The sequence below is a fragment of the Canis aureus genome, chromosome 22 (genome assembly GCF_053574225.1).
Source record: "Canis aureus isolate CA01 chromosome 22, VMU_Caureus_v.1.0, whole genome shotgun sequence".
Classification (NCBI taxonomy): domain Eukaryota; kingdom Metazoa; phylum Chordata; class Mammalia; order Carnivora; family Canidae; genus Canis; species Canis aureus.
The window spans coordinates 22,058,818-22,085,814 of NC_135632.1; the positions used below are offsets into that span (position 1 = coordinate 22,058,818).

The 26,997-nt window shown below is 41.0% G+C and overlaps 2 protein-coding genes across 7 annotated transcripts in view; one reads left to right on the forward strand and one right to left on the reverse strand.

The window, feature by feature from the left end:
• The window catches only part of LOC144293877 (inhibitor of carbonic anhydrase-like), a 55,770-nt gene extending 30,871 nt beyond the window's left edge, over positions 1 to 24,899 (reverse strand). For 2 of the 3 annotated variants that reach the window (XM_077865100.1, XM_077865099.1), the window contains exons 1-2: positions 7,874 to 8,020; positions 198 to 370 (exon numbers count right to left, since the gene is read on the reverse strand). In XM_077865100.1, coding sequence (XP_077721226.1) covers positions 198 to 370; positions 7,874 to 7,919 — 219 coding nt within the window. In that variant the 5' untranslated portion in view covers positions 7,920 to 8,020. Of the gene's footprint in view, positions 1 to 197; positions 371 to 7,873; positions 8,021 to 23,732; positions 23,775 to 24,656 lie in introns of those variants that run through there. The other variant, XM_077865101.1, reaches the window with a different exon arrangement.
• Positions 24,900 to 25,044: 145 nt separating this feature from the next.
• The window catches only part of TOPBP1 (DNA topoisomerase II binding protein 1), a 60,816-nt gene continuing 58,863 nt past the window's right edge, over positions 25,045 to 26,997 (forward strand). For 3 of the 4 annotated variants that reach the window (XM_077865091.1, XM_077865095.1, XM_077865094.1), the window contains exons 1-2: positions 25,045 to 25,195; positions 25,775 to 25,865. In XM_077865091.1, coding sequence (XP_077721217.1) covers positions 25,782 to 25,865 — 84 coding nt within the window. In that variant the 5' untranslated portion in view covers positions 25,045 to 25,195; positions 25,775 to 25,781. The remainder of the gene's footprint in view (positions 25,196 to 25,774; positions 25,866 to 26,997) is intronic. The other variant, XM_077865093.1, reaches the window with a different exon arrangement.

Consider the following 26,997-nt stretch of genomic DNA (forward strand, 5'->3'; position numbering starts at 1 on the left):
TTAGTGAATGTTGAGCACTTGTATTGTTTTCTACACATAGTCCCTGTACTTTCACGTCTTCAGCTTACTTCTTTCTCCTATAAAGCATAGTCTAGTTCCCGCAGGAAGAAAACTCTTCTGAAGCAATAGATAATAACAAGCACAGAGAAAAGAAGTATGAATTTTCTTCCACTCTCCTGTAGGCAGCTGTAACTTACCGTAATGGCCTTGATGCACTCAAGGTGAGAAGTTCTCTTCACACAGGTGACATGAGGACCATCCTCTGGAAGGACTCTTTTCATATTGTCACTGAAACTGGAGCACTTCCTGGCCTCATGATTTGAGATAGTGCACCACCTCACAGTTTTCCCAGGAACAGCCAGACACAGCCCTAGGGGACAGAGGCCAGAGGTATGAAGAAAACACAGTTCTCATCTTTCTCTGCTGAAAGAAGAGTTTAAAGACAGGTAAAGGTGGGCAGCCTGGGTGGCTCAGTGGTTTAGCACCACCTTCAGCCCAGGGAGTGATCCTGGAGACCCGGGACCGAGGCCCACGTCAGGTTCCCTGCGTGGAGCCTGCTTCTTCCTCTGCCTATGTCTCTGTCTCTGTCGGTGTCTCTCATGAATAAATTAAAAATCTTAAATAAAAATAAAAATAAAGACAGGTAAAGGGTTGGCTGAGTGGGATAGAGAAAATTTGGGTTGGCTGCATGGCTCACATGAATTCTCAGATCCCATTTCTCTGATTGTGCCTTTCCTCTTGGAGAAAAAAAAGCATCTCCCAAAAGTCAAACATAGAATTATATAACCCAGAAATCCCACTCCTCAGTATATATCCCAAAGAATTGGAAAAGGGTACTCAAATACACATACACAAATATTCATAGCAGCACTGTTGCCAATGGTCAAAAGCAGAAAAAAACCCAAAAGAACCTCAATGGATGAATGGATAAACAAAATACGGTATATCCATTCCATGGAATATTATTCTGCCATAAAAAGAATGAAATCCTTCTATATGCTCCACATTGATGAACCCCAAAAATATGTCAAGTGAAAGAAGCCAAATATAAAAAGCTACACATTATATGATTCATCTTACATGAAATATGTAAAATAGGTAAAAAAATATAGAGAGAGAGACAGAAAACAAACTGGTGGTTTCCAGGGACTGGAAGACAGGAGAATGGGTACTGACTGCTTAATGGGAACAGGTTTTTCTTTGGGGGTGATGAAACTATTTTGGAATTAGACAGAGATAATAGTCGCAAAACACTGTGAGTATATTAGATGCCACTGCATTGTACACTTTTAAGTAACTGATCGGACGTTAGTGAACATCACCTCAGAAAAGAAAAAGAAGGGATCCCTGGGTGGCGCAGCGGTTTGGCGCCTGCCTTTGGCCCAGGGCGCGATTCTGGAGACCTGGGATTGAATCCCACCCACATCGGGCTCCCGGTGCATGAAGCCTGCTTCTCACTCTGCCTATGTCTCTGCCTCTCTCTCTCTGTGACTATCATAAGTAAATAAAATTTTTTTAAAAATTATTAAAAAAAAAAGAAAAGAAAAAGAAAAAAGAAACCTATGGGAAGGAATCTTGAGCCTACTTATTTACTCTTTCTTTTGACATTGGGTACTCTGACCTCACATGGTACTATTTGCTGGAGCATTAAAATCAGTGCATGTTTATTTCACTGGCATTTTAAGCTATATTAATAAGTGTAGAGAATATTACAAAGGCAAAATGCTCTTTACAAACCTGTAGTACTAATTTGAGCCAAACGTTATTTTAAATAAAATCTAGAAGATGAAAGTTACAACAGTAGCAGCTCCTCATTTTTTTTAATATTTATTTATTTATTTTTCATGATAGTCACAGAGAGAGAGAGAGAGAGGCAGAGACACAGGCAGAGGGAGAAGCAGGCTCCATGCACCGGGAGCCCGATGTGGGATTCGATCCCGGGTCTCCAGGATCGCGCCCTGGGCCAAGGGCAGGCGCCAAACTGCTGCGCCACCCAGGGATCCCGCAGCTCCTCATTTTTTATGAAGTCCAGGGTATTGAACTACCCAAGTCTGTTTGACTCCAAAATCTGTACTGCCTTTTAACTGTCCGTAAGTAGGAAATATCAAAAGAAAGAGGACAGGAGATGCCAAATTACCTTTGACAGAATTCCATATGAAAGACAGAATGACACATGGAGCCCCTCAACTCTATCCGAAAAAGTCTTTGATAGTAGCAACCCAGGGAAGGGAGAGCAAACTAGGAATGGAACTATAGAGGCCACGCGCCCTTGTGCAACATAGTTTGGAGTCAATTAGCTTACATTTGCATTTTGAGCCTTTCAAAGCATGTTTACTCTGCTTGCTAATCTAGATTGCTGAAACATTTTGTGCTCAGAAATAACTGATAGCAGTAGAGACAATACAACTCTATAAATGAAAATAGCTTTGTAAGCAGGCTAAATTATACAAAGAGCTACTGTATCCAACTACATACAGTTTTTTTTTTCCTTTTTCAAAGGTATACACTTTTGGGGAAAGCCTTTTTAAAAGCCTATGTTTTTAATCACCACCATGCTTATGTCCAAATGATTAAAACTAGTTTCTGCCCTTCTAGTTTCTTTTTTAAGTGTAAAAGAGGCAAAGATAATACTTTCATTATTTCTGTTTAACATAGTCTTAGCCATTTTAATAAGATGCAAAAGAGAAATAAAAGGGATACAGATTGGAAAAGAAGACAAAATTGTTTTTATTCACAGATAACCTGTTTGTCTATATAGAAAGTTTTAAGGACTCTACAAAAAAGCCACTAGAATAAATAAGTTTAATAAGTTCACAGGGGAAAAAAAAAAGAAAGTTCACAGGGTTTGACTTGATATACTAAAATCAATTAAATTTCTATAATACTAAAAAGAAAAAATGTAAAATGAAAGATTTTTAAATACTACTTACAATGGCATCCAAAAAATATGAAACATCTGGGGATAAATTTAATAAATTATTTTTAGTTTTTATTTTTATTTTTTTAGAGAGAGGGACACATGGAGGATCAGAGGAAGAGGGAGAGAGAGAATCTTAAGTAGGCTCCATGCCCAGGGTGGAGCCCAAAATGGGGCTGATCTCACAACCCTAAGATCATGACCTGACCCAAAATCAGGAGTCAGATACTTTAACTGATGAGCCACCTGGGCACTCAAAATATAACAAATTATTGATAAGACTTGCACAATAAAAACTACAAAATATTCCTAAGATGAATGAAAGAAGACTAAATAAATACATACAGAGTGCTCATAGACTACAAAACTCAACACTCCTGTGAGTGTTGCCAATTCTGTGAAACTGAGTAAAGAAAACCTCATTTAAATTATAGCAGGGGTGGCTCAGTTAGTTAAGCATTCAACTCTTGATTTCAGCTCAAGTCATGATCTTGTGGTCCTGAGATCAATCCCCACATAGGGATCTGCGCTCAGTGGGGAGTCTGCTTGTCCCTATCCCTCTGCTACTCTCCCCTCCTCAAATAAATGACTAAAATTTTTAAAAAATAAAATAAAATAAAATAAAATAAAATAAAATAAAATAAAATAAAATAAAAAAGCAGGAAGGCTAGAAGTGACAGTTCCCATATCCTGACTAACACTCCTTGTCAATCGCAAACCCCAGTAGGAAGAGAGGTACCCTAAATTCCTAACAGGAAGAAGCCTATACTTTACTACCCCAGCAGGAGGAAGAAATTTTCTCCTTGCCAGGCAACAGCCCAGCCAATGAGAGACTGTCACAACTCAGCCAATGAAAACACACTACACTCAGAATTCCCAGTTTACTTCATCGGACTTTTTGTTTATTATAGCCTTAACCAACTTCTCCCTTTCTCTCTCTCTCTCTCTAAAAAAAACAAATTTACCTGTCTTTTGTTCTCTAGTCTTGCCTATGGTTTTGCTGTAGCTTGCATGTCCTGAAATGTAACTTTCTGCTATTCCCAAATAATCCCATTTTTGCTGGTAAAATAATTGACAGGGTTTTGTTTTGTTTTTGAGGTTAACACTTCTCAAAATGATCTATAATTTAATGCAAACTCTACAATATTTCAAGACTAAATGCCCTTTTTATAGTCATTAATAAGCCAATTCAAAAACATATATGGACACACAAAATATCTAAATGGCCAAATCAACACTGAAGTAGTATCATAGAGTTGGAGGGCTTATTCTACCTAGAAATCAGGTATTTTATATTTATTTATATTTATAAGAAATCAGCTTAGGGACCCCTGGTTGGCTCAGTTGAGCATCTGCCTTTGGCTCAGGGAGTGATCCCAGGGTCCTGGGATTGAGTCCCGCATCAGGCTCACCACAGGATGCCTGCTTCTCCCTCTTCCTATGTCTCAGCCTCTCTCTCTGTGTCTTTTGTGAATAAATAAGTAAAGTCTTTAAAAAAAAAAAAAACAGAAAGAAATCAGCTTATTATAAAGATGCTGTAATCAAGACAGTGTGATATTGGTACAAGGAGAGACATAGAGCTTAATAAAACAGAACAGAGTCTAGAAATTAAGCTACATTTATAGGGTCAGTAGATTTCCAACAAAGCTACTAAGGTAATTCAGCGGAGAAAGAATATCCTTTTCAAAAACAAGTCCTAGAATAACCGGATATTCATGTGAGAAAAATGAATCTCATCCTTTACTTCAACCATACACAATAACTACAAATGTAGCATAGACCAAAACACAAAAGCTGAAGCTATAAAACTTCTAAAATAAAACAAAAGACAATATTGCAACTTCGGGGGTTGCCAAACATATTTTTAGAGAGGACACAGAACATACAAATCAAAAAATTAAATTTGTTAATTGAATCAAAATGTAAAACATTTGCTCTTCAGATGATAGCATTCAGAAAATGGAAAGCTAAGCCATAAACTTGGAAAAAAATAATTGCAATACATCTGTGTGACCAAGGACTTGTATCCAGAATATATAAAGAGCTTTTAAATTCAATAATAAGTCAAATAACCCAATTTAAAAATGGGACAAGATTTGAATACATAATTCATAAAAGATATATGAGTAACCAGTAAGAACATAGAAAAATGCTCAACATCATTGTTCATCAAAGAAATGCAAAGCAAAACCATAGTTATATACCATAACATACCTATTAAAAGGGTTAAATGTTAAAAGACTAACAATACAAAGTGTGGGTGGGATGTGGAGGAAATGAAATTCTCCTACATTGCTGGCAGGAATGTAAAACAGTACAACTACTCAAAAAAGTTTGGTATTTTCTTAACTAGTTTAAGAAAATTTTACTCCTAGAAATTTGCCTGAAAGAAATGAAAATGTATGTCTACCCAAAGACTTGTACACTAATGTTCACAGCAGCTTTATTCATAATATCCCCAACCTGGAGACAAGCTAAAAATCAGTCAACAAGTGGAGAGGTAAACAAACTATGGTGAAACCATACAATGGAACACGGCTTATCAATAAAAAAAAAATGAACTTTGATATATGCAACAATGTGAATGAGTCTCTAAACGATTGTGCTGAGACCAGACACAACAGACTGTGTACTGTATGATTCCATTTCTTTGAAATGGCAAAACTTACCTATAGTGGCAGAAAGTGGGAATGACTGGAAAGAGGACAGTTTGGGAGTGATGAAAATGTTCTGTACCTTGATCGTGGTGGTAGTTACATGGATAGGTATAGTTGTCAAAATTCACTAGACCACATGTATACTTAAAATGAGTGTGTTTTATTATATGTGAATTATACTCCAGTAAAAATTATTTTAAAAAAGAGAGACTGCAAGCCAGCTAGACTATGCCAATTCAATAACACTCCATGCCAGCCATGTGACAATTTCAAGAAAGGGTGATCAGCACCCACTCTGGATTTTTCAGATTGATCCTGGTAGTGGTCACATGCTCACTGTGTGGAGAAATCTCTTAAGCTCCAGAGAGGCTGAGGTAGGAGGTGGAGGCCAAAGTGGACATACAGGCTGTCTGGGAACCTTTGGTCCTTGGCTCTTGCAAGGTCTACTAATGACAAACGCCCTTCTTTTGATCTTAATCTTAAACTATTTTGGTTGCATTTCTGTCATTTGCCATCAGAAGAGTTTTTGTTTTGTCAAAAGAAAACACTGACTTTTGAAGAAAGCACATCCTAGACTCTAGCCTGATCCACATCCAGTGCCCAGTAGGAAGGACTGTGGGCAGTGGAGATGAGGGGAGGCAGGCAGCTCTTGTCTCTGGCTTGTAAATACAGAGCCGATTGGGAAATGAGCTACTGGGCAGTGCCTGGCATTGCCAGGAGAGGAGATGGAGGAAGAAAAAACAACATGCATCCTATCCAGAAGGAACCGGGAGCAAGCAGGGGGCTTCACTCTGGATTTGCTGGTGGCTGTAGTTGGAACGCAGCTGTACACTACGTTCCCAGCCTTCCCCAGCCCCAGTAGGGCTCACTCTGTGGCCCTATGTGGCAGCATAGGCCTGGGAGGACCCACCATGGCACAGCTTGCCCTTCCTGCCTGTCCTTCTCATGTTCCCAAGTTAGTCCTCTCCTCAGGTAAGACACCTGACCACTCCAGAAGTTATTTAAGACATCCTGAGGCCAGACAGAACCAGGGCAAGAACCGATAGCTGTTGAACCATGCCGGTTGGTTTGCTTGTTTTTTTTTTTAAGATTTTATTTATTTATTCATGAGAGACACACAGAGAGAGGCAGAGACACAGGCAGAGGGAGAAGCAGGCTTCCAGAGGGGAGCCTGATACGAGACTCGATCCCAGGACCCCAGGATCATTCCCTGAGCCAGAGGCAGACGCTCAACCACTGAGCCACCCAGGTGCCCCTGCGGCGTTTTCCACGTGCATGAGCTCATTAACTGTGTACCATTACCTACCTTACCCAGCCAAGAACCCTGGCTCCCCCTGCCCAACACAGGAAGGGGCCACCTACATTTATGTGCAGGATTTTTACCAGTGATAACTCACCTGTGTCTAGAGCTCTGTCATTAGGTACATTATCTCATTCTACTTTCACAGTGTTGGTTATGAAAAAGCAATTCTTACCCAACCGAGGAGGAAACCAGTTCAGAGAGTTCAAGGGATGGCCCAGAGTCACACCAAACTGGGTGGCAGGGGGATCCTATTCTAGAATGATTACTTTTCCCATACATTCCTCATTGTTGTATGATAAGGATGGGAGATGCTGTACAGTTCCAAGCAGGAAAAACTCTTCTCCTTAGATACCAGACAGGTCAAGCATACCTGACATTAAGCCCCTCCCCCGCCTAATACCAACACAGAGCCATGAGCCCTTGGGGAAAATCCCTTCCCTCTTCTAATCCTGTTTCCTTGGCTGTGAACAGGATCAGTAGCTTCCAGGCCAAGTGTCATAAATCTTGTCAGCAATGGGCTAATAAGTATTTTTGGCTTTGTGGGCTATGCGGTCTCGGTAGCAATGACTCAGTTCTGTCCCCAAAGTGGGAAAGCAACCACAGACAATACTTAACCTGAATAAGCATGACTGTGTTCCAATAAAATTTTATTTATGGATACTGACATTTTAAATTCCTGTAATTTTCATGTGTCAAAACAGTCGTTCTTTTTATTTCCTTTCAACCATTTAGAGATGTAAAAATCATCTTTCGCTCGTCCAGCTGCACAACATCAGGTGGGCAAGCTGGATCCGGCCCCCTGCTGTAGGCTACAGAAGTTTGTCAGGTGCTTGTCTACACCACAAGCCGAAGCATTTTGGGACCAGCCAGGTGCTGGGTTGCTTGTGGACCCCTTAGACCCAGGCTGTGCAGGGTCCCGCTGCGGCCGACCCTCCGCTGACACCCAGTCCAGGTCCTGAAGGGCAAGACCCCACCGGGCTCCCAGTGCGCACTCACCCAGGGTCCCCGCACACAGCAGGGCGCAGATGGGGAGCCTCATCATCGCGGCGGCCACCGGACACTGACACAGCTCCCGGCGCCCAGGCAGGCTCTGCGTGCCCGGGGGGTGGGTAGGGGCGGATCCGCCTACTAACGGGGTAGCCTTTGGGCGGGTCACCCTTGCCACACCTCCGAGCTCTCCCGGGCCCTCCACGGCTGCAGGGCGGCAAGTCTGCGCGCTATGCTGCCGCCGGCCCGAGGCCGCCCCCTGGGGCCCCGCCGGGAGCTGCGCGGCTGCACCTCTGCTCTCGGGATGCGGGGTCGGGGGGCCACAGGTGGGAGCGGAAGCCACCTGGGAGCCCGCGGGACTGAGCGCCTAGAACAGAAGTCCCCTGATCTTCACCTAGCCCAAGCAGCTTAGATGTTTGGAAATCACAGGCTCCAGAGGAATGGGGTGGGGGGCAGTCTACAGGGTGAAACTTGGGGACTCTCCCCCCAAGAAAGCATGTGTGCACGTACACACAATGTTTTGCACACAGTTTTCAGGGATCCTCAGACTCTACCCCCTACAGCACCTCGGTTGCCCACTCCAACTCCCTGCCGGAAGCCCTCTACCACCCCCACCACCCCACCACCCCCACCCCCGCCCAAAAGACAGGGTTTCCTATAACCCTCTGCTGAAGGCTTAAAGTCAGGTGAAATGCTGAACCCCAGAGGGCTGCTTCCGCTTGGTCCTGCGGCCTGCAGCCCAGTCCTTCTGAAGTCTGTGAGCTCCACCTGGGGAAAATTTAAAGTTTAACAACTTTTGTTTAAGTATAGTAAACATACCTAAAACTTCACACACCCTAAGTGTACAACTTGATGAATTATCGCCAGGTGAACATAGCCTTATAACCAGCACCCACATCATGGAACAGAACATTGACAAGGCCGGGATGGCCCCCCGGTGACTCCTTCCACTTGCCTCCCATCTCCCCCCACAAAGATATACTTTACCTTGACTTCTAACAACGAAGATGAACTCGGTGGATTTTTGAATGTGATAGAGATGGAATCATACAATACATACAATTTTGTGTCTGGCTTCTTTCACTCAAGGTTGTATTCGTGAGATTCCTCTATGATGTCGTGTATAGCTGTCCTTTACGAGTTCTTGGTGCTGCATATTATCCTGTACTTTAATCGTTCCTGTTGGTAATTGTAGTTTCTTGTTTGGGCTCTTCTAAAGAGCCAGTGAGTGCTGCAATGAACATTCTAGCACATGTCTTTTAGACATGTAGGTACGCATTTCTGCAGGATATTTCTGGGAAGAGTAATTGCTTGGTCATAAAGTAGAAGTATGTCTGACTTTAATATATACTGCCAAACAGTTTTCCAAAATGAAACCAATTTATACTCCCAAGAGTATGAGATTTTGGTTGCTCCACATTTTTAATATTTTAATGGGAATGTTACTGGTTTTGCACTGTAATTTTGAGTTTCTCTAATGATTAATGAGATTGAGCATCTTTTTATAAGCATATTGGCTATTTGGGTGCCCTCTTGTATAAAGTATTGGTTCAAGTCTTTTGCACTAAATACATTTTAAATAGACTTTCCTTGAATTAAGTTTGGGGACTGGCAATACAATTAGTCAAACTACGAACCGAGGCTTGTGTAATAAAGCATCCTCAGAATTGGGCCTTAAGAACATAAAACTGGGGCACCTGGGTAACTCAGTGGTTGAGTGTCTGCCTTTGGCTCAGGTCATGATCCAAGGGTCCTGGAATCAAGTCCCACAGCAGGCTCCCTGTGCCTATATCTCCCTCTGCCTGTCTCTCCCTCTCTCTGTGTCTCTCATGAATAAATAATAAAACTTTTTAAAAAGTGTACACTAGCATTATGTTTATAAAAATGTACATACTTTAATTAAAAATACTTTATTGCTAAAAAATGCCAGCCATCACCTGAACTTTTAGTGAGTCATAATCACTGATCCTAGATGACTGTAACAAATATGACAATAAAGAAAAAGTCTGAAATATTGTGGGAATTGCCAAAATGACACACAGAGACCCATCGCAAGCAAATGCTGTTGCAGAAAATAGTACCTATTGGCTTTTTTGACATAGAGTTGTCACAAACATTCAGTTTGTAAAATAAGACATACAGTATCTGCAAAATACAATAAAGCAAGGTGCAATAAAATGAGGCATGCCTTTATTACAATTCTCATTGCTCTGTGGTATTTCAATGGTGAATATATCATTGAGTACTGACGGAAATTTGGTTGTTGTTTTCTTTTTTTTCCAATTTAAGGCTATTACGGAGTAATAACTGCCATAACAATTCTTGTACCTGTCTGTTGGTGAACATGTGTATGCATTTCTAATGATATATAAACAGGATGCAATTGCTGAATTACAGGGTACACCTATATTCTGCTTTTAATATCTGCATTTTTTGACGTGGTTGTACAACTTCCACTCTCCTTCTACTTCCAACAGTGTATGAAAGTGCCAGTTGCCCCATATCCTTGTTAATATTCAGTTTGGGATGAAATATAAATTTAAATTTTATTTAAATTTTAGCTATTCTGAAGCACATGAAGTTCATTATTAATATTGTTTTAATATTAATTACCCTGATAACTAATAAAGCTGAATACTTTTTTTTTTAAGCTGAATACTTCTTAATGTTTATTGGTAAATTAGATATCTTCTTTTGTGATGTGCCCTTTTTCCTATTGGATTGTTTGCTTATTTTTTATTGAGTTGTAGTAGTTCTTTATATATTATAGCTACGAGAACTTTGTTGGATGTATTTCAAATATTTGCTCACATTTTGTGGCTTGCCTTTCACTCTCTTAATGGTGTCTTTGGTAAGCAGAAATTTTAAATATTTCTGAATCCAATTTCAACATATTCCTTTATGTTTAGCACTTCTTGTATATGGTTTAAAAAATCTTTGCCTGTACCAAGTTCATGAAAATGTTTTCTTCTGAAAGCTTCATAGTTTTTACCCCTCATATTTAGATCTAGAATCCACCTGGAACTGATTTTTTTTTTTTTTTATCCATAGACATTTATTTTCCATTCATGTTAGAAAGAAATTAGGTTAAAAGAAGCAGATGATTTCTTGTTGTGCCTTTTTTTTTTTTTTAAGATTTCATTTATTTATTCATGAGAGACAGAGAGAGAGAGAGGCAGAGACACAGGCAGAGGGAGAAGCAGGCTCCATGCAGGAAGCCTTACGTGAGACTCGATCCCGGGACTCCAGGATCACACCCTGGACTGAAGGCAGCGTTAAACTGCTGAGCCACCTGGGCTGCCCTGACTTTTTTTTTTTTTTTTTTGCTTCCAATAGTCACTCATTAGGTCTCCTCAAATTTAACAAATGATTTATAAGCCCTTTAATTTGTGCTATAAAACTGTAGTTATAAACTAAATAACTTGGTGAGGTAGCATAATGTCATAGAAGAAAAAACTAAGCCACATAGCCTAGATGTTTTTTCGGAATTGATGTTTGTAAATGGTGTGAGACAGGAGCCTATATTCATTTTTTCTCTCATGTATATGTCCAATGGACCCAGCACCATTACCAGAAAGCTGATTTCTTTCTCACTGTACTTTAGTACAAGTTTTTTTATAAATCAAGCAATTGTGTATGTGTTTCAGAACTCTCTAATTTGTTCATTGATCAATCCTTCCACTTATATCTCACTGTCTCAATTTCTATAGCTTTATTAAATCTTGATATCTCATAATGTAAGTCCTTGGTTTGTTCTTCTTCAGGATGGACTGGGTTTCATTGTTGTTATTGTTTTGGCTTTTGGAGTTCCATGTAAATTTTAGAATTGACATGTCAATTTCCAGAAACAAAAAAACCTGCAGAGATTTTATTGAACTATACAAAAATATAGATCAATTTGGAGGGATTTGACTTCTCCACAATATTAAGCCTTGCAATTCATGAATATGGCATATCCCTGCAATTATTTAGGCCTTCTTTACTAGCTCTTCTCCTGATAACATTTTATAGTGTTCAGTTTAGAGCCCTTGAACATCCTTACTATATTTGTTCCCAGTTATCAACTGGTTTTGGGTGATATTATAAATAGGACCATGATTTCAATTTCCCATTTGTTTGTTGCTGGAATATGAAAAAAACAACTTCTTTTTATATTGATCTTGAGTCTAATGACTGTACTGTTATTAATTATAAATTATTCTTTTGGATTTTCTGTGTATATCCTGGTGCCTTCGTGAATAATGTCTTTGTTTCCTTTTTTTCAGTTCTTATAATTTTTTTTCTTCCTTTACTGCACTGACTAAAAGTTCCAGTACATCACTATATAGAAGTAGTGAATGAGGAAGAGAGTTTTCAATAATTCACCATGAGGTAAAATGTTTGCTGGTGTTTTGTTTTGTTTTAGGTATTATTTACCAGATTAAAGAAGCTCCTTTTCTTCCTGGTTTGGTTAATTTTTTTCCTTAAATCATGAATGGGTGCTGAATTTTTATCAAGTTTTTTTCTGTACTATGGAGATTATCACATGATTTCTCCTCCTTTTTCTGTTGATGTGATGAACTACTCCAACTGTTATATGTTAAACCACTATTACATTCCTGGAATAAACCCCACTTGATTGTTACGTATAACGCTTTTAATATACAACTAAATTTGAATTTCCAACATTTTGTTTAGGATATTTTGCATCTGTCTCATCTTTTTTCATGAGAGAAATTATTCTTCAATTTTACTCTTATTTTAATATCCCATAAGCTTGGCTTTAAAGTTATGTTAGCTCATAAAATAAATTGGAAAATGTCACTTTTCTTATTCTTTGGAATACATTGCATAAGAGTAATGTTATTTTCTTCTTAAATCTTTGGAACAGTCCACCAGTGAAGCCACTCATGTCTAGAGTTTTATTAGTAGAAAGGTTTTCAATTACAGATTAAATTTCAGTAATGCCTAGAAAAATGTTCAGATTTTCTGTTTCTTCAAGTTTTTTCAAGTATTGGTAATTTTGTTTTTCAAAAAATGTCTCCAATTCATCTAAATTTCCAACTTATTGATGTAAAGTTTTCTCAATATTATCTTTATGCCTTTTTAATGTTTATCACAAAGAACATTATAAAGGGTACAGATAAGCAGCCAGATGATGAGGCTCATAGGTGAGGTCTGAAAGGGTCTCAAGCACAGGAACTTCTGTCCTTGAGGAATTGGAGTGTAGCACCTTCTCAGCACATACATGCATTCACCAACCTGAAAACTCTTAAACATTTTTAATGTGGGGAGATTTTTGCTACAATCCTCTTTTTCATTGCTGATATTGGTAATTCTTATTTTCTCCTTTTTCTTGATTCTTACTGCCAAGGTTTTATCTATTTTATTAATCTTCGTGAAGAGCCAACTTTTGGTTTTGTTGATTTTCTTCATTGTAAATGCATTTATTATTTCATTAATTTTCATTATCTTGATTTTCTTTTGGTTTTGTTCTAGTTTTTATGAAAGGAAGTTAAAAATATTGATTTTCAGGCTCTCTTCCATTCTAATATATGCATCAAAGGCTATAAATATCCCTATAAGCACTCTTTTTCTGAATATATCTTTATGATTATCCAAAATATTTTAAAAATACATATTCTAATTCAATATAGATTCTAATTTTCGTTGTGGTTTCTTACTGGACTCATAATTTATTTAGAAGTGTATTGCCTGATTTCCAGTGTTTATAATTTCCAAGCTAACTTTTGTTGTTTATGTCTAGTGTAGTTCCATTATAGTAAGATAACATGTTCTGAATTAAGTTATCTTTTGAAATGTATTGAAGATTGTTTGATGGCCCAGATTACAGTCACTTTTTATTGTTTAGTGTGCATTTAAAAATAATAAGTATTCTATAGTTGTTGGGAAAAGTGTACTTGTATATATAATACATAAACATTTATATATAATTTATAGTACATATAAAGCATTTTCATAAATACATTATGGATATATATGACAATTGTGTTGTTTCCTTTTTGATTTTTTTATCTGATTTTTCTTTAAGATTTTATTTATTTATTCATGAGAGACAGAGAGAGAGAGAGAGGGATCCCTGGGTGGCGCAGCGGTTTAGTGCCTGCCTTTGGCCCAGGGCGCGATCCTGGAGACCTGGGATCGAGTCCCACGTCGGGCTTCCGGTGCATGGAGCCTGCTTCTCCCTCTGCCTGTGTCTCTGCCTGTGTCTCTGCCTCTCTCTCTGTGTGACTATCATAAATAAATAAAAAATTAAAAAAAAAAGAGAGAGAGAGAGAGGCAGAAACACAGGCAGAGGGAGAAGCAGGCTCCATGCACCGGGAGCCCGACTCGGGAACTCGATCCCAGGACTCCAGGATCACGCCCTAAGCCGAAGGCAGACGCTAAACTGCTGAGCCACCCAGGCATCCCCTTACCTGATTTTTCTATTAGCACTAGAGAAAGGTGTGTTATTGTTCCCTACTCTGATTGTGGATTTGTCTACTTATTCTTTTAATTCTGTCAGCTTTTGCTTTACATATTTTAAATTTTTAATTGTTTTTTAAAGATTTTATTTATTTATTCATGAGAGAGAGACAGAGAGAGAGGCAGAGACATAGGCAGAGGCAGAAGCAGGCTCCATGCAGGGAGCCCAAAGATGTGGGACTCGATCCTGGGTCTCCAGGATCATGCCCTGGGCCAAAGGCAGGCACTAAACCACTGAGCCACTCCGGCTTCCCTAAAATTTTATTTTTGAGTGCATACCTATTTGGAATTGTGGTATCTTCCTGGTGGGTTAGTGCTTTTATACTTACGATCACTATGAAAAGCCTCTTTTTATCTCTAGTAATGTTTCTGCCTTAAAGTATCGTCTAATATTGGTATTAGTTACACTAGCTTTCCTTTAGGTATTGTATGCATGGCATATATTTTAATCCTTTTGTGTTCAGTGTTGTGTCCTTATATTTAAAGAGTGTCTTCTATAAATAGTAAATATTTTTAAAATTCCACCTGACAATCTTAGACTTTACTTGGCATACATAATTCGTTGGTATTTAATGTAATTACGGATATATTATTATCTAGACCTTACTATTTGTTTTCTATTTGGCTAACCTGATTTATGTTCTTTATTTTCTTTTACTTTTTAAAAGATCTTATTTCTTTGAGAGAGAGACATAGAGAGTAGGGGTGGGGTGTGGGGGCCTCTGGGGCAGAGGTTTCAGGAGAAACAGACTCTCTGCTGAGAGAGCCCAATTTGGGGCCTGATTCCAGGACCCTGAGATCATGACCTGAGCCCAAGGCAGCTGCTTAACTGACTGAACCACCCAGTCACTCCTAATTAATTTTTAAATTACCCCATCTTTTCCTCTCTTATTCACTTGTTAGTTACACATTCTTTTCTTATTCTTTTGTGAATACCCAATAGATTACAATATTTATTATAGTGTAAGGAACATTATCACTCCTCTAACTTCCTTGCTAATCCTAGGAACTTTATAAAATTTAAGTTCAATTACTCCCTTTTGTCTGTTGTGTTGTTACATACTTTTAATTACATTTATAGTTTAGAATGTCATAATATCAATAAGTCAATATTTACAAATATCGTCAGTATTTATATTTCACCACATATTTACTCTCTTTATTCATTCCCTCCTCAATTTCTGTGTTTCCATTTGGGATCATTTTCATTCTGTCTAAATAATTTCTTTCCCTTAGTACAAATCTTCTGGCAAAGAATTTTCTCAGGATTTTGAGTATTTTTAACTAATAGCTTTATAAGATTTTTCCCCACTGAGTATGTTTCACTCTGTTATTTTCTTCTACAAATTCAATAATGTCATTTTACGGTTTTCTTTTACCCATAATTCCTGTTGAGAAGTCAACCAAAGTCAACAGTTGTTCCTTTGAAGGTAACAGGTCTTTTTTTCTCTGGCTGCTTTAAAATAGCCTCCTTATCTTCTTTATACTCTTTGGTTTGACTATGCTTTGCCTAATTATGATTTTACCCTAGTTGTGGGCTGTTTTACAGCACTTTTGGAAAATTCTCATTGTTTAAATATTCTTTCTGCTTGTTTTCTGTTGCTTTTTTGCTTCTATAATTGTATATTAATGTTTTAAAACTACACACATGTATCATGGTTTTTCTCTATATTTCCATTCTTTTATTCTCACCGTGCTTCAGTTGGATATTTTATACTGACCTGCCTTTCAGTTTACTAATCCTCTCTTCTGTGTATCTATTGTGCGGTTAAATCCATCTATCGAGAAATTGCCAACAATTATTGCCTTTTCGTGTAAAATCACATAGATTGTTTTTTGCAGTAAGAAAATCTTTTTGCCATTTACAAGGTTATTTCTGAGTTGCAAAAATTCTTTCCATATTTTTGTAATTCTGTATTTTGCCACACAATTTTGGCTGCTCCGATCAGACAGATTGAAAGCATGAAGACACTTTTTCTTGCATCCATAATGGAATAACTTCCTGCCTCTTTCACTTCTAGAATTTCCACTTGATTTCTCTTCATAGATTTTAGTTCTCCAATGGAATTCTCCATCTCTTCCATTATTTTCACCATCTTTTCCTCTGTTGTCACCAAATTTTTCTTTTTTTTTTTTCTTTTGCCCTAATTATCATAGTTTTTAAAGGTCCATGTCTGCCTGCTAACTACAATATCTGGATTACTTGTAAATGTATTTATATTGTGTGTTTTTCTGTTAGTTTCTTAATTCACTTGGCATGCCTTTTAATTTTTGCTGGAATAACTAGACATGTTCCTAAGTTTTTTTTAGAGGCTCCAGATGATATACCATCATTTCCAAAGTGTATTCACTCCTTTATCCTGCTAAGAAGATAGAATGAGGACTGATCACTTTCAACCAGTCGAGGCTGGGCTGAATCAAGACTAGGTTGTTTCCAATTGAAAGCCTGGTATGGTAGGCAGAAAAATGGCCTCCCAGAGATATCCATGTCCTAACCTCATAAACTGTGAATATGTTACATGGCAAGGGAAGATGAAAGTTATAGATATAGAATTAAAATTGCTAATCAGGCGACTTCAGGATAAAGTGATTAGCCTGGATTATCTAGCTGGGTGGGCCACTGTAATCGCAAGGTCTTTTAACTGTGGAAGGGAGAAGGGAAGAGTTGGTGTCTGAGTGAGGCAATGTAAGAAAGACTCTGCCATCGCTGGCTTTGAAGATGGAAGGGAATGGAGCCATGAGCCAAGAAATGTAACTCCACTGCTGGAAAAGGCAAGAAAATGGATTCTCCTGTCAAGCCTTTAGAAACACAGCCTTGCTGACACCTTGGTTTTAGCCAATGAGACCCACTTCAGACTTCTGACCTACAGAACTATAATAAGCATGTTATTTTAAGCCACTAAGTTTGTGGCAATGGTTACAGCAGCAATAAGAAATTAACCTGGTGGATTCTTTGGGCCCACTCTTAGGTGTGGGGTTGTTTTCTTTGCCTCCTGTTCCATGAAGCTTCAATTTGTGCCAATATCTTAAGGGGAAAACTGGTCAGTTGTCAGACAGCTCTCTGCACCTCCTTTCTTAATGGGATTTTTCCTCTATTTCTGTTTCTCCAGCCCGGAGACGGCCATAAATTCTGCCAGCAGTGGCCCTCTGCTCAGACAAATCCAGATAGAAGTGCCCAGAAGTGGCCAGAAGTGGCAAATTCTTGCTTTGTGCCCAGAAGTGGCAAATTCCCCTGAAGAAATGTGGTTGTATAATGTCATCTCACCCCTCTGTTATCCCCTCCCTTTTCTATAAATTTGGCACCTCTAAGTTTCTAAAGCTCTTAAACAGATGTTTTATGGTGCTTTATTCACACCTTCTAGATACACTCAACAAGAGAACAATTCCTGCATAAGCTACTTCTTCATAAAAGAGGCACAAGTGAAAACTATGTTAGCTGCTAATTTTTCATCTTTATTTTTTAAAACTCTAGTGTATTATTACTGGATTAATGAGTTTTATGGATTATTGTGCTCATTTATAACTGCTCCAGCTCTTCCTTCATTTATCCATATCTTTGAAAGGAAATAGGGTCTATTATTAAGAGCAGACATCACATTTTTGTTGTTCAACACACTAATCCTAAGTTTGGAAAATAGTGCCTGGGAGGGCACCCGGATGGTTCAGTCAGCTAAGCATCTGATTTTGGCTGAGGTCATGGTTTCAGGGTCCTAAGATCAAGCCCTGCATCAGGCTTCTCACTCAGCAGGGAGTCTGCTTGGCCTTCTGCTCCTCCACCTGCTTGTACTCTCTCTCTCTCTCAAATAAATGAAAAAGAAGGAAGGAAGGAAGGAAGGAAGGAAGGAAGGAAGGAAGGAAGGAAGGAAGGAAGAGAGAGAGAGAGAGAGAGAAAGAAAGAAAGAAAGAAAGAAAGAAAGAAAGAAAGAGAAAGAAAGAAAGAAAGAGAAAAAGAAAATAGTGCCTGGTATTATATAGGGCTAAAAAAAATTATCAAATAGATGAATAAATGCACATAAATGGTTGTCTTAAAAGTGGATTGATGGCAGCCCAGGTAGCTTAGCAATTTAGCGCCGCCTTCAGCCCAGGGTGTGACCCTAGAGACTCAGGATCGAGTCCCACGTTGGGCTCCCCTGCATGGAGCCTGCTTCTCCCTCTGCCTATGTCTCTGCCCCTCTCCCTCCCTCTGTGTGTGTGTGTGTGTGTGTGTGTGTGTCTCTTATGAATAAATAAAATCTTTAAAAAAAAAGTGGATTGAGCAATCTTCTCTATAGGCCTGTGGACAAAAACCAAATAGGGTTAAGAGGTGAACATTTCTCCTAACGTTAATGATCTACCTAAAGCTAACACAGCCTGTATCCAATAGGGCAGAGATGCCCTCTGACCTCTGAGTGGAGCAAACTCTGAAAATGTTATGTACAGGAACAAAGTCATACTGCAAAGGAGGAACATCCAAAGTGCTAAAGCCATCTCTGTTTCTTTGGCACAACTCTCACAATAGCAGAGCAGAAGGTTAGAAAATTATATTGTGGAAAATAATTTAAAGACTTCATGATGGCCTTTGGAAAATTAGGAATTTGTAAATTTATCATTGACTGTGTACCAGGCGCTGAAATAAGTGCTTTCCAAATATTAATTTATAGTAACTCTATGAGTAGATGCTATTATTATTCCTATTTCATACACGGGAAAGAGAAAGAAATTAAGTAACTTGCTCAAGGTCAGTACCTGTTAGAGCCAGCATTCAAACTAGGCAGCCCACTTCCACAGTCCATGCTCTTCCCCATGTGACCTCTGACTTTTGCCTCGGGAACAGTTTTACTCTTTCCTCTTTCCAAGGGCCTTTGTGGTAATAAAAACAACTTCTGAAGTAGCTACACATCTGTTTAAACTTTGCCAAGTTTACATTGATTAGGTGGATATTAGTTGCCATAAAAGATGAAGCTCCAAATCTCAATGACTTCACAAAATAAAGCCCAAATGGCAGCAGTGGTGGTGATTTGTTAGAGAAGCAGGGGTGGGAGTTCAACTGCATAGCTCTGGTCAGTCATTCAGAGATCAAGATTCAGAGAGGCTCTGCCATTTTCAACATATGGCTTCCAAGATTGCCCTGTGTGCTGACACCCAGAATAAGGAATTATGGAAGACAGTACAAGAGGTTTTCATGGACGACTTCTACCTATATTCTGTTGGCTATAACTCAGTCACATGACCTCACCTAGATGCAAAGAGGATGGGAACTTCAATCCCTGGCTGGACAACTTTCCAGCAACAACACACACTATGAAAGGGAACACATGTCTTGGGTCTGTTTTTGTTTTGTTTTAAGATTTTATTTATGAGAGACACACATAGAAAGCGGCAGAGACATAGGCAGAGAGAGAAGCAGGCTCCATGCAGGGAGCCCGATGTGGGACCGATCCCGGGACTCCAGGATCACACCCTGGGCAGAAGGCAGACGCTCAACCGCTGAGCCACCCAGGCTTCCCCTGTCTTGGGTCTTTTGTCTCAGTTTGAGTTTCCCCAGAAAATCGACTCTTAAATAAGACTTTTCAAATGTCATATTTGGTAAGTAAAGAAACATGGATAAGAGGATGAGAGAATAAGGCAGGGAAAATAAGCATCCAAAGCACCTACTAACAAATCAGTTACCCTGGGGAAACGCTGGGAACCAGGGTAGAGTATCCCATTCAAAAATCTTGCAAACTGGGGGATCCCTGGGTGGCGCAGCGGTTTAGCGCCTGCCTTTGGCCCAGGGCGCGATCCTGGAGACCCGGGATCAAATCCCACATCGGGCTCCCGGTGCATGGAGCCTGCTTCTCCCTCTGCCTATGTCTCTGCCTCTCTCTCTCTGTGACTATCATAAATAAATAAAAATTTTAAAAAAAATCTTGCAAACTAAGAGTCTATGTATATCTGTCAGTCATGGGTCATAATCTCACCCTCTAGCGTACTGTGTAGGTGGTAGAGCAGACTCCTGGCATCACAGAATGCCATTATACAAAGAAACACAGATGCTGGCAGTTGGAAGTTTGACAGGGTGCTTAAGTGTTGAAGGGATATGCCTGGAACACTACAGGTCTGCTGCAGTCTCTGCCAGAATCTACCTCCTGGTCTGGTGACATATGGACATATGGACATATGGTGACAAAAGACAAGTTGCTTCCCCCTCCTCAGCCCTGCCCAATAACATACCTGATATGCAATGGAGCAGGAACAGAATAACTAATAAAACTCCCTTTCCAAAAGGGGAGGGGTAGAGACCCACAGCTCTTGCTAGTCAGTATCATCTTTGAAGATGCACCGGGGTGGCTCAGCGGTTAAGTCTCTGCCTTTGGCTCAGGTCCTGATCCCGGGGTCCTGGGATTGAGTCCTGCATCGGGCTCCCTGCAGGGAGTCTGCTTCTCCCTCTCCCTATGTCTCTACCTCTTTCTCTGTGTCTCTCATGAATAAATAAATAAAATCTTCAAGTCCTACTAGGCAGGTATCAGGTGGTTCTTCTGCCCAATTAGGCTCAGATTCTACTCTCTGAAAGTAAATTCTTTGTTCATTACCCTCCAAGGTCTCTGGCATCTCCCTCTGGGAGGATCTTCCTCCTCCATTGTCCTCTCTAGCCACATCTGGATTGGGTATTGAGGAGTTTGTGCTCCTTGGGGGCGATAGGAACTTTTCACCCATTTCCTATTGTGCAAGCTTGAAGATTGTGTCAAAATTTGAATACTTCAGAATTCTGGCTGCCTTCACAAAGCAATTATCTCAAAACCTTAGTACCTTAGTATCCTTCATATATCCATTTGCTTCCAATCAGTTTCACGTGCTAGTCATCAACCTCACACACATAGAGCAAGGGGAAGGCCTGACTGATTAGCTTGGTGAAGATACACGAGACACTTTTAGATCATTTACTATTTCACAGATAGTAAAAAAAGAATAATCCAAAGGTGCCATGGCGTTCCTTTTGTCCCATACACCAAAAGGGAGGACCATAACTTGAATTGTGGGGAACCCCATCACCAAGGAGCCAAACCTAGACAGCAGCCAAGTGGTTCTGATCTGAGGGGGAGTGCAGAAAACTCCATACATCATCAGAATCTGGGAAGCCATAAGAAACTATCTGACCACAGCCTGCTAAGGGAGGCAGGAAGGCAAGTGGGAGGTAGCCTCTGAGCTAGCAGCTCCTTTGAAGCTTCCCATCCTCTCATGTTCTAGCGGATCACAAGGTCTGGATGAAGCACCACCAAATATGCTGCAATTCCAAACCCTTCCATATATGAACGTCCAAGTTTGCCAGAAGTCATGGTAGAGCTGTCCCCCCTACAGTAGTGGCCACACACACAATTTTCCCCTAGACTAATATTCAAGCCTGATTGCTATCTTGGCCACACATTTCTCTCTCAGTTGAGGGTGCCTATCCAGCCTGGCTGGGACAACCATACTCTCAACTAGATCTTTCCCACATGGATAGGTTGTAATAAACATTTCTTGGGCAAAACCTCCCTCCGGTGCATCTCTTGTTTTTAGGGCCTGGATGTACTCAGCTTTTCCAACCTTGCAAAACCTTACATTTTTGGATTTTTAAATTCTCTTTTATCTTTTTGCATACAAACAAGCCAATTCTTCTCTCTTTCTTGTCACCTGAAAGAAACTTGTCACCTGGTCTATTCTAAGGACAAGACCAACTCCTCTGTTAAAATACCTAATTAGTACCTAATTAAGTGCAACCAGTAGCAACACATGCCACTAACACTATTTTATTTCCTTTTCCCTGCACCTCAGTAGACTCAGTATGCTTATGCTTTACTTTCTAGGTCACTACATACAACAATTTAAACAAATGTTTTGCCACTGCAAAGATGGTTTCTGCAGCAATAAAGATCATTTACTAACCTCATTTTTAAGTTATAATCCCTACATTTATCCATTTACAGCACTAGAAACTTAAATATAAACTCTTTCATTCGAAAAATACTAAAAATATTTTTAGTTTTCAGAAATCTTATCTATGTAGCAAAATATAACAAGAAATACTCATATTCCCTACACCTATATTTTAAAAGATAATTTTAATTTCTAATTTGTTATATTTGTTTCTTGTGTTTTTTCATTCTACAGTTAAATATCAAGTTCCTGGGATCCCTGGGTGGCTCAGCAGTTTAGCATCTGCCTTCGGCCCAGGGCATGATCCTGGATTCCTGGGATGGAGCCTGCTCCTCCCTCTGCCTGTGTCTCTGCCTCTCTCTGTGTGTCTCTCATGAATAAATAAATAAAATCTTAAAAAGAATTTTTTTTTGTAAACATCAAGTTCCCTTTAATCCTATTTCAAGCAGAGTTTGGAGTGTCTGACTACTGATGACAGAAATGCCAAAGAAACAAGACGGTGACCCTGAATGCCAGTGAAGACAAACTTAATTCTGAACTCCATCTTCTGAGGCAGCTGTCCGTAGGGAAATCACAGCTGTTCCCCCTTTTCACCAAAACCTTCATGGACCACAACCCATATCACCACTTTCACCCTTCCCTCAGAGATGCTGTTTGGGCAAACTTTTGTGTGTATCAGAATCAGCTGGAGGGCTTACTAAAATGGAATGCCAGGACCCACACGCAGAGTTCCTGACTAAGCAAGTCTGAGATTAGGCCCGAGAATTTTCATTTCCAACAAATTCCTAGTTCATGCTGATGCAGCTGGTGCAGGCACTACACTAGATTGAGAAACACTGCTCTGTTTTCCAAGACTAGGTACTTAGGGGACAGATACAGACCTTCCTTGCCTACCTGGAGACACAGATGGGAGAACTTGTCACCTGGTCTATTCTAAGGACAAGACCAACTCCTCAGTTATTAAAATCAGCTGGCTAAGAGCTAAAGGGGTGAGTTCATTTTCCTCCTCCTCTTCATTAGAGCATCTATGACTCTCCTCTCATGAAGCCTCCACTTGGCCCAGAAGTGTTAGGGATGGGCTCCTGCCTCCTGGTACAGAGAAGGCAGGCAGCATGTGACAAGGATAGGGTGGTGTGGGAAGGGCAAGGGGCTTCCAGTCACACTACCTCTTATCAAGCCTGGGTGCAGCCACTCCCCAGCTGTGTGGCTCTGGGACTCACTTTCCCCATCTACACAACACGGGATGATGATGCCCACATCCTAGAAGATTGCTGAGGAGAGTAGACAGGAATAGTGCAAGCAGGGGTCCTTTGTTGACTGTAAAGTACCCCACAAACAGTAATTATTGCCACAGCTTGTGACAGATTTGCTCCTTAACAATAACCTGTAGCAGTGGTGGCTCATTCTCCTGGTTTTTATTTTTTTATTTTTTACAACTCTAGTAACTTTGGTTTATTTTTAAGACTCTCCTCACCCTCTCCCCAACAACCTGTACCTCTGAGCCCCAGTGTTACTGATTCTGACTCACCTTGCACAGGTGTATTTACACACGTAGACTCATCCTTGGGCACTAAAAGGAAAAACAGTTGGGGTTAAACTGTCATATTGCTCAACCCAAAGTCATGAGCTGCTTCTTTTTTTAAGATTTTATTTATTTATTTATTTATTTATTTATTTATTTATTTATTTATTTATTTATTTATGAGACAGAGAGAGAGAGATTGAGAGGCAGACACACAGGCAGAGGGAGAAGCAGGCTCCATGCAGGGAGCCCAATGTGGGACTAGATCCCAGAACTCTGGGATCACGCCCTGGGCTGATCAACCTCTGAGCCCCCCGGGCTGCCCCTTAGCTAGTGTTTTTTATTTTATTCCTCACTCTTGAGATTAAGAAGCTCATGACTGGGGGATCCCTGGGTGGCTCAGCGGTTGAGCGCCTGCCTTCGGCCCAGGGAGCGATCCCGGGATCGAGTCCCACCCAGGTCGGGCTCCCTGCATGGAGCCTGCCTCTCTCCCTGTGTCTCATGAATAAACAAAAAAAAAAAAAAAAAAAAAAAAAAAGGAAAAAGAAAAGAAACACTAGCTAAGCAATTTGTCACGGGTCAACAAGCCAGGATTCCGCAGGTCCATTAAACCCTTCTCATCCCTGTCCTTTGCCATTTGAACACCAGGCTCCACCCCCAGAATCTCCCCAACCCTCAGGGAGTTAAAGGAAATGAGACAGCCTTGGAAGAGGAGCAGAGACCACTAAAGATCTTGACCCAGACCCTCTTCCTCGGCTAAGTGACTCAAGTCATCCTGACATCTTTCTTTCCTTGGGGAGGCCATATTCCTCCGGAAGGCTCACATTCCTCCGACATTGGAGGAAAAAGGACCCTTCTATGGAGTCAAAGAGCCTTGGACGCAGTTTTAAGGCTACCATTTACCACGTGACCTTACATCGCTTAACTTACCGAAGACTCTGTTTTCACATCTGTAAAACGCAAATAGATGCGACACTATGTGCCTCAGAAAATTGTTTGGGGCGATAATACACGTTTTCTCACACACTACCCTGCATACGGTAGTATTTTACTGATCGGGGAAACCTGATTTTCCCCGGGGCTTATTTCGCCAGGTCGTCCCGGCCTGCTACCCCACGCCCCGAGCTGTGCACGCCCGGCCAACTCCCGACGGAGCCAGGGCCCGCCTTCCAAGCCCTACACCCCGGCACCCCCCCAGCCGACAGGCAGCAGCGCCACTCCCGCCGCCGTCGCCGCCACCCTGCCGCGGCGGCGGCTGGCACTTCCGCCGGAAGAGGCGGGCGCGTCCGCGCGGTTGGCGCGAAAGTCGGTTCGCCGCCTCGGCAATTTCCGGGTTCTGCGTCGGCTTCGGGTCGGGGGCGCCGCGGGCTGCGGCGGGTGTGCGCCGGGCTGGCGCCCGACCCCAGCCGCCGTCTGGCAGGCCGCGCGCCCCTCCGCTCCCCGCCCGAAGGCCCGCAGGCTCCCCCGAGGTGAGTGAGGCACGGGGGGCGGACCTGGCTCCCTCCCCACCCCGGTTGGGGGGTCGCGGCACCTCCGCCGGCCTACGGGGCCCTCGGACCGGCGGGCGGGACCCTGACGCCGTAGAGGATGGGGCCGCGGTTGGACCGAGAGCCGGGCCCATCTGTGGCAAGAGGCAGGCAGGAGCGCTCGGCCTTCTGGGGCATGACCTCGCTAACCGGCTTCCTTGTTTATATTCAAGTCCGTTTACTGAGTGAACAAGCGTGGACAGTCTGGTTCTGTGTATCCTTAAGTGCAGTTGAATTGCTCCTTGGCTTAGGGGTCGTAGAGCCCCAGAGGCCCTGAACGTATTCAATTTAAAGACTTTCATTTCATTCTCTGACGTGCAAGGATTGATGTTGTCCTCTTTTTCCTTGACTTTGCCCACATTCCAGCGTTTCTTAGAAACTAATGAACGAGTTCATGGGCAAGGCCAGAACGTCTCTATCCTTGGGCATTGCTGTTCTGCACAGAAAAAATAGGTGCTTTTAACATGTAACTTCATACGTGATGTGTTTTTGTCCTTGTTAATGGTTCCTCTATTTTGACAGTTCAAAAATGTCCAGAAATGACAAAGAACCGTTTCTTGTGAAGTTTTTAAAGTCTTCAGACAATTCCGAATGTTTTTTTAAAGCTCTGGAGGTAAGAATAGTTTGAAAATGGCCGTGAATTCATTTCCTCCGTTTTAGTGTTTTTGATTTGTTGGGCTTTTTATGTCTTAGTAATGTTTTATTTTCACTCTAGTTTTACTGTAGTGTACATCAACACGGATGTGTCATTACATAGTTTTGGATTGGGGTAATAAATAGTTCATTATTATATATTTTGGGGGGCATGAAATCTATCGCTTTTCTTTTTTTTTAAGATTTTTATTTATTTATTTGACAGCACAAAGCAGAGAAAGAAGCAGACTCCCCATGGAGCAGGCAGCCCGATGCGGGGCTGGATCCCAGGACCGTGGGATCATGACCTGAGCTGAAGGCAGACACTTAACCAACTGAGCCAGGGCACCCTATTATGACATTTTTATTTAAAGTAGCAGAGCTGCTATTCTTGAAAATTACATTGCTTTCTTTGTCTACTAGCCAGAGTAGACCTTTGTATGTTGAAGAAATTTGAGTCTGTTTTGTACTGGTTACACTTCATTTTTTGGTAATTAGAAGTAGGTTTCACCATGTACACTGTAATATGGGAAGGTGTGGGGGGGTGTTGTAGAGCCTTGCTACTTAGAGACCCCGGCCACATCAGTAGAGTTGGAAATGGAGAACGTTGGGCCCAACTCAGACTGACCAATTAGAATCTGCATTTTAAAAAGATCCTCAGGGCAGCCCAGAGCCGCCTGTAGCCCAGGGTGTGATCCTGGACACCCCAGATCGAGTCCTGCGTCAGGCTCCCTGCATGGAGCCTGCTTCTCCCTCTGCCTGTGTCTCTGCCTCTCTCTCTCTCTCTCTCAATCTGTCTCTTATGAATAAATAAATAAAATCTTTAAAAAATAAAAAGATCCTCAGTGTGATTCCAAAGTTTAAGAAGCACTATTGTAGCAGATTTTTTTTAATATATATTTTTTAAGATTTTATTTATTTATTCATGAGAGACAGAGAGAGAGGCAGAGACACAGGCAGAGAGAGAAGCAGGCTCCATGCAGGGAACCCGACGTGGGACTCGATCCTGGATCTCCAGGATCACGCCCTGGGCTGAAGGCAGCGCTAAACAGCTGAGCCACCAAGGCTGCCGTGTAGCAGATTTCTCTTAAAGTTCATTCAGCAAATAATTA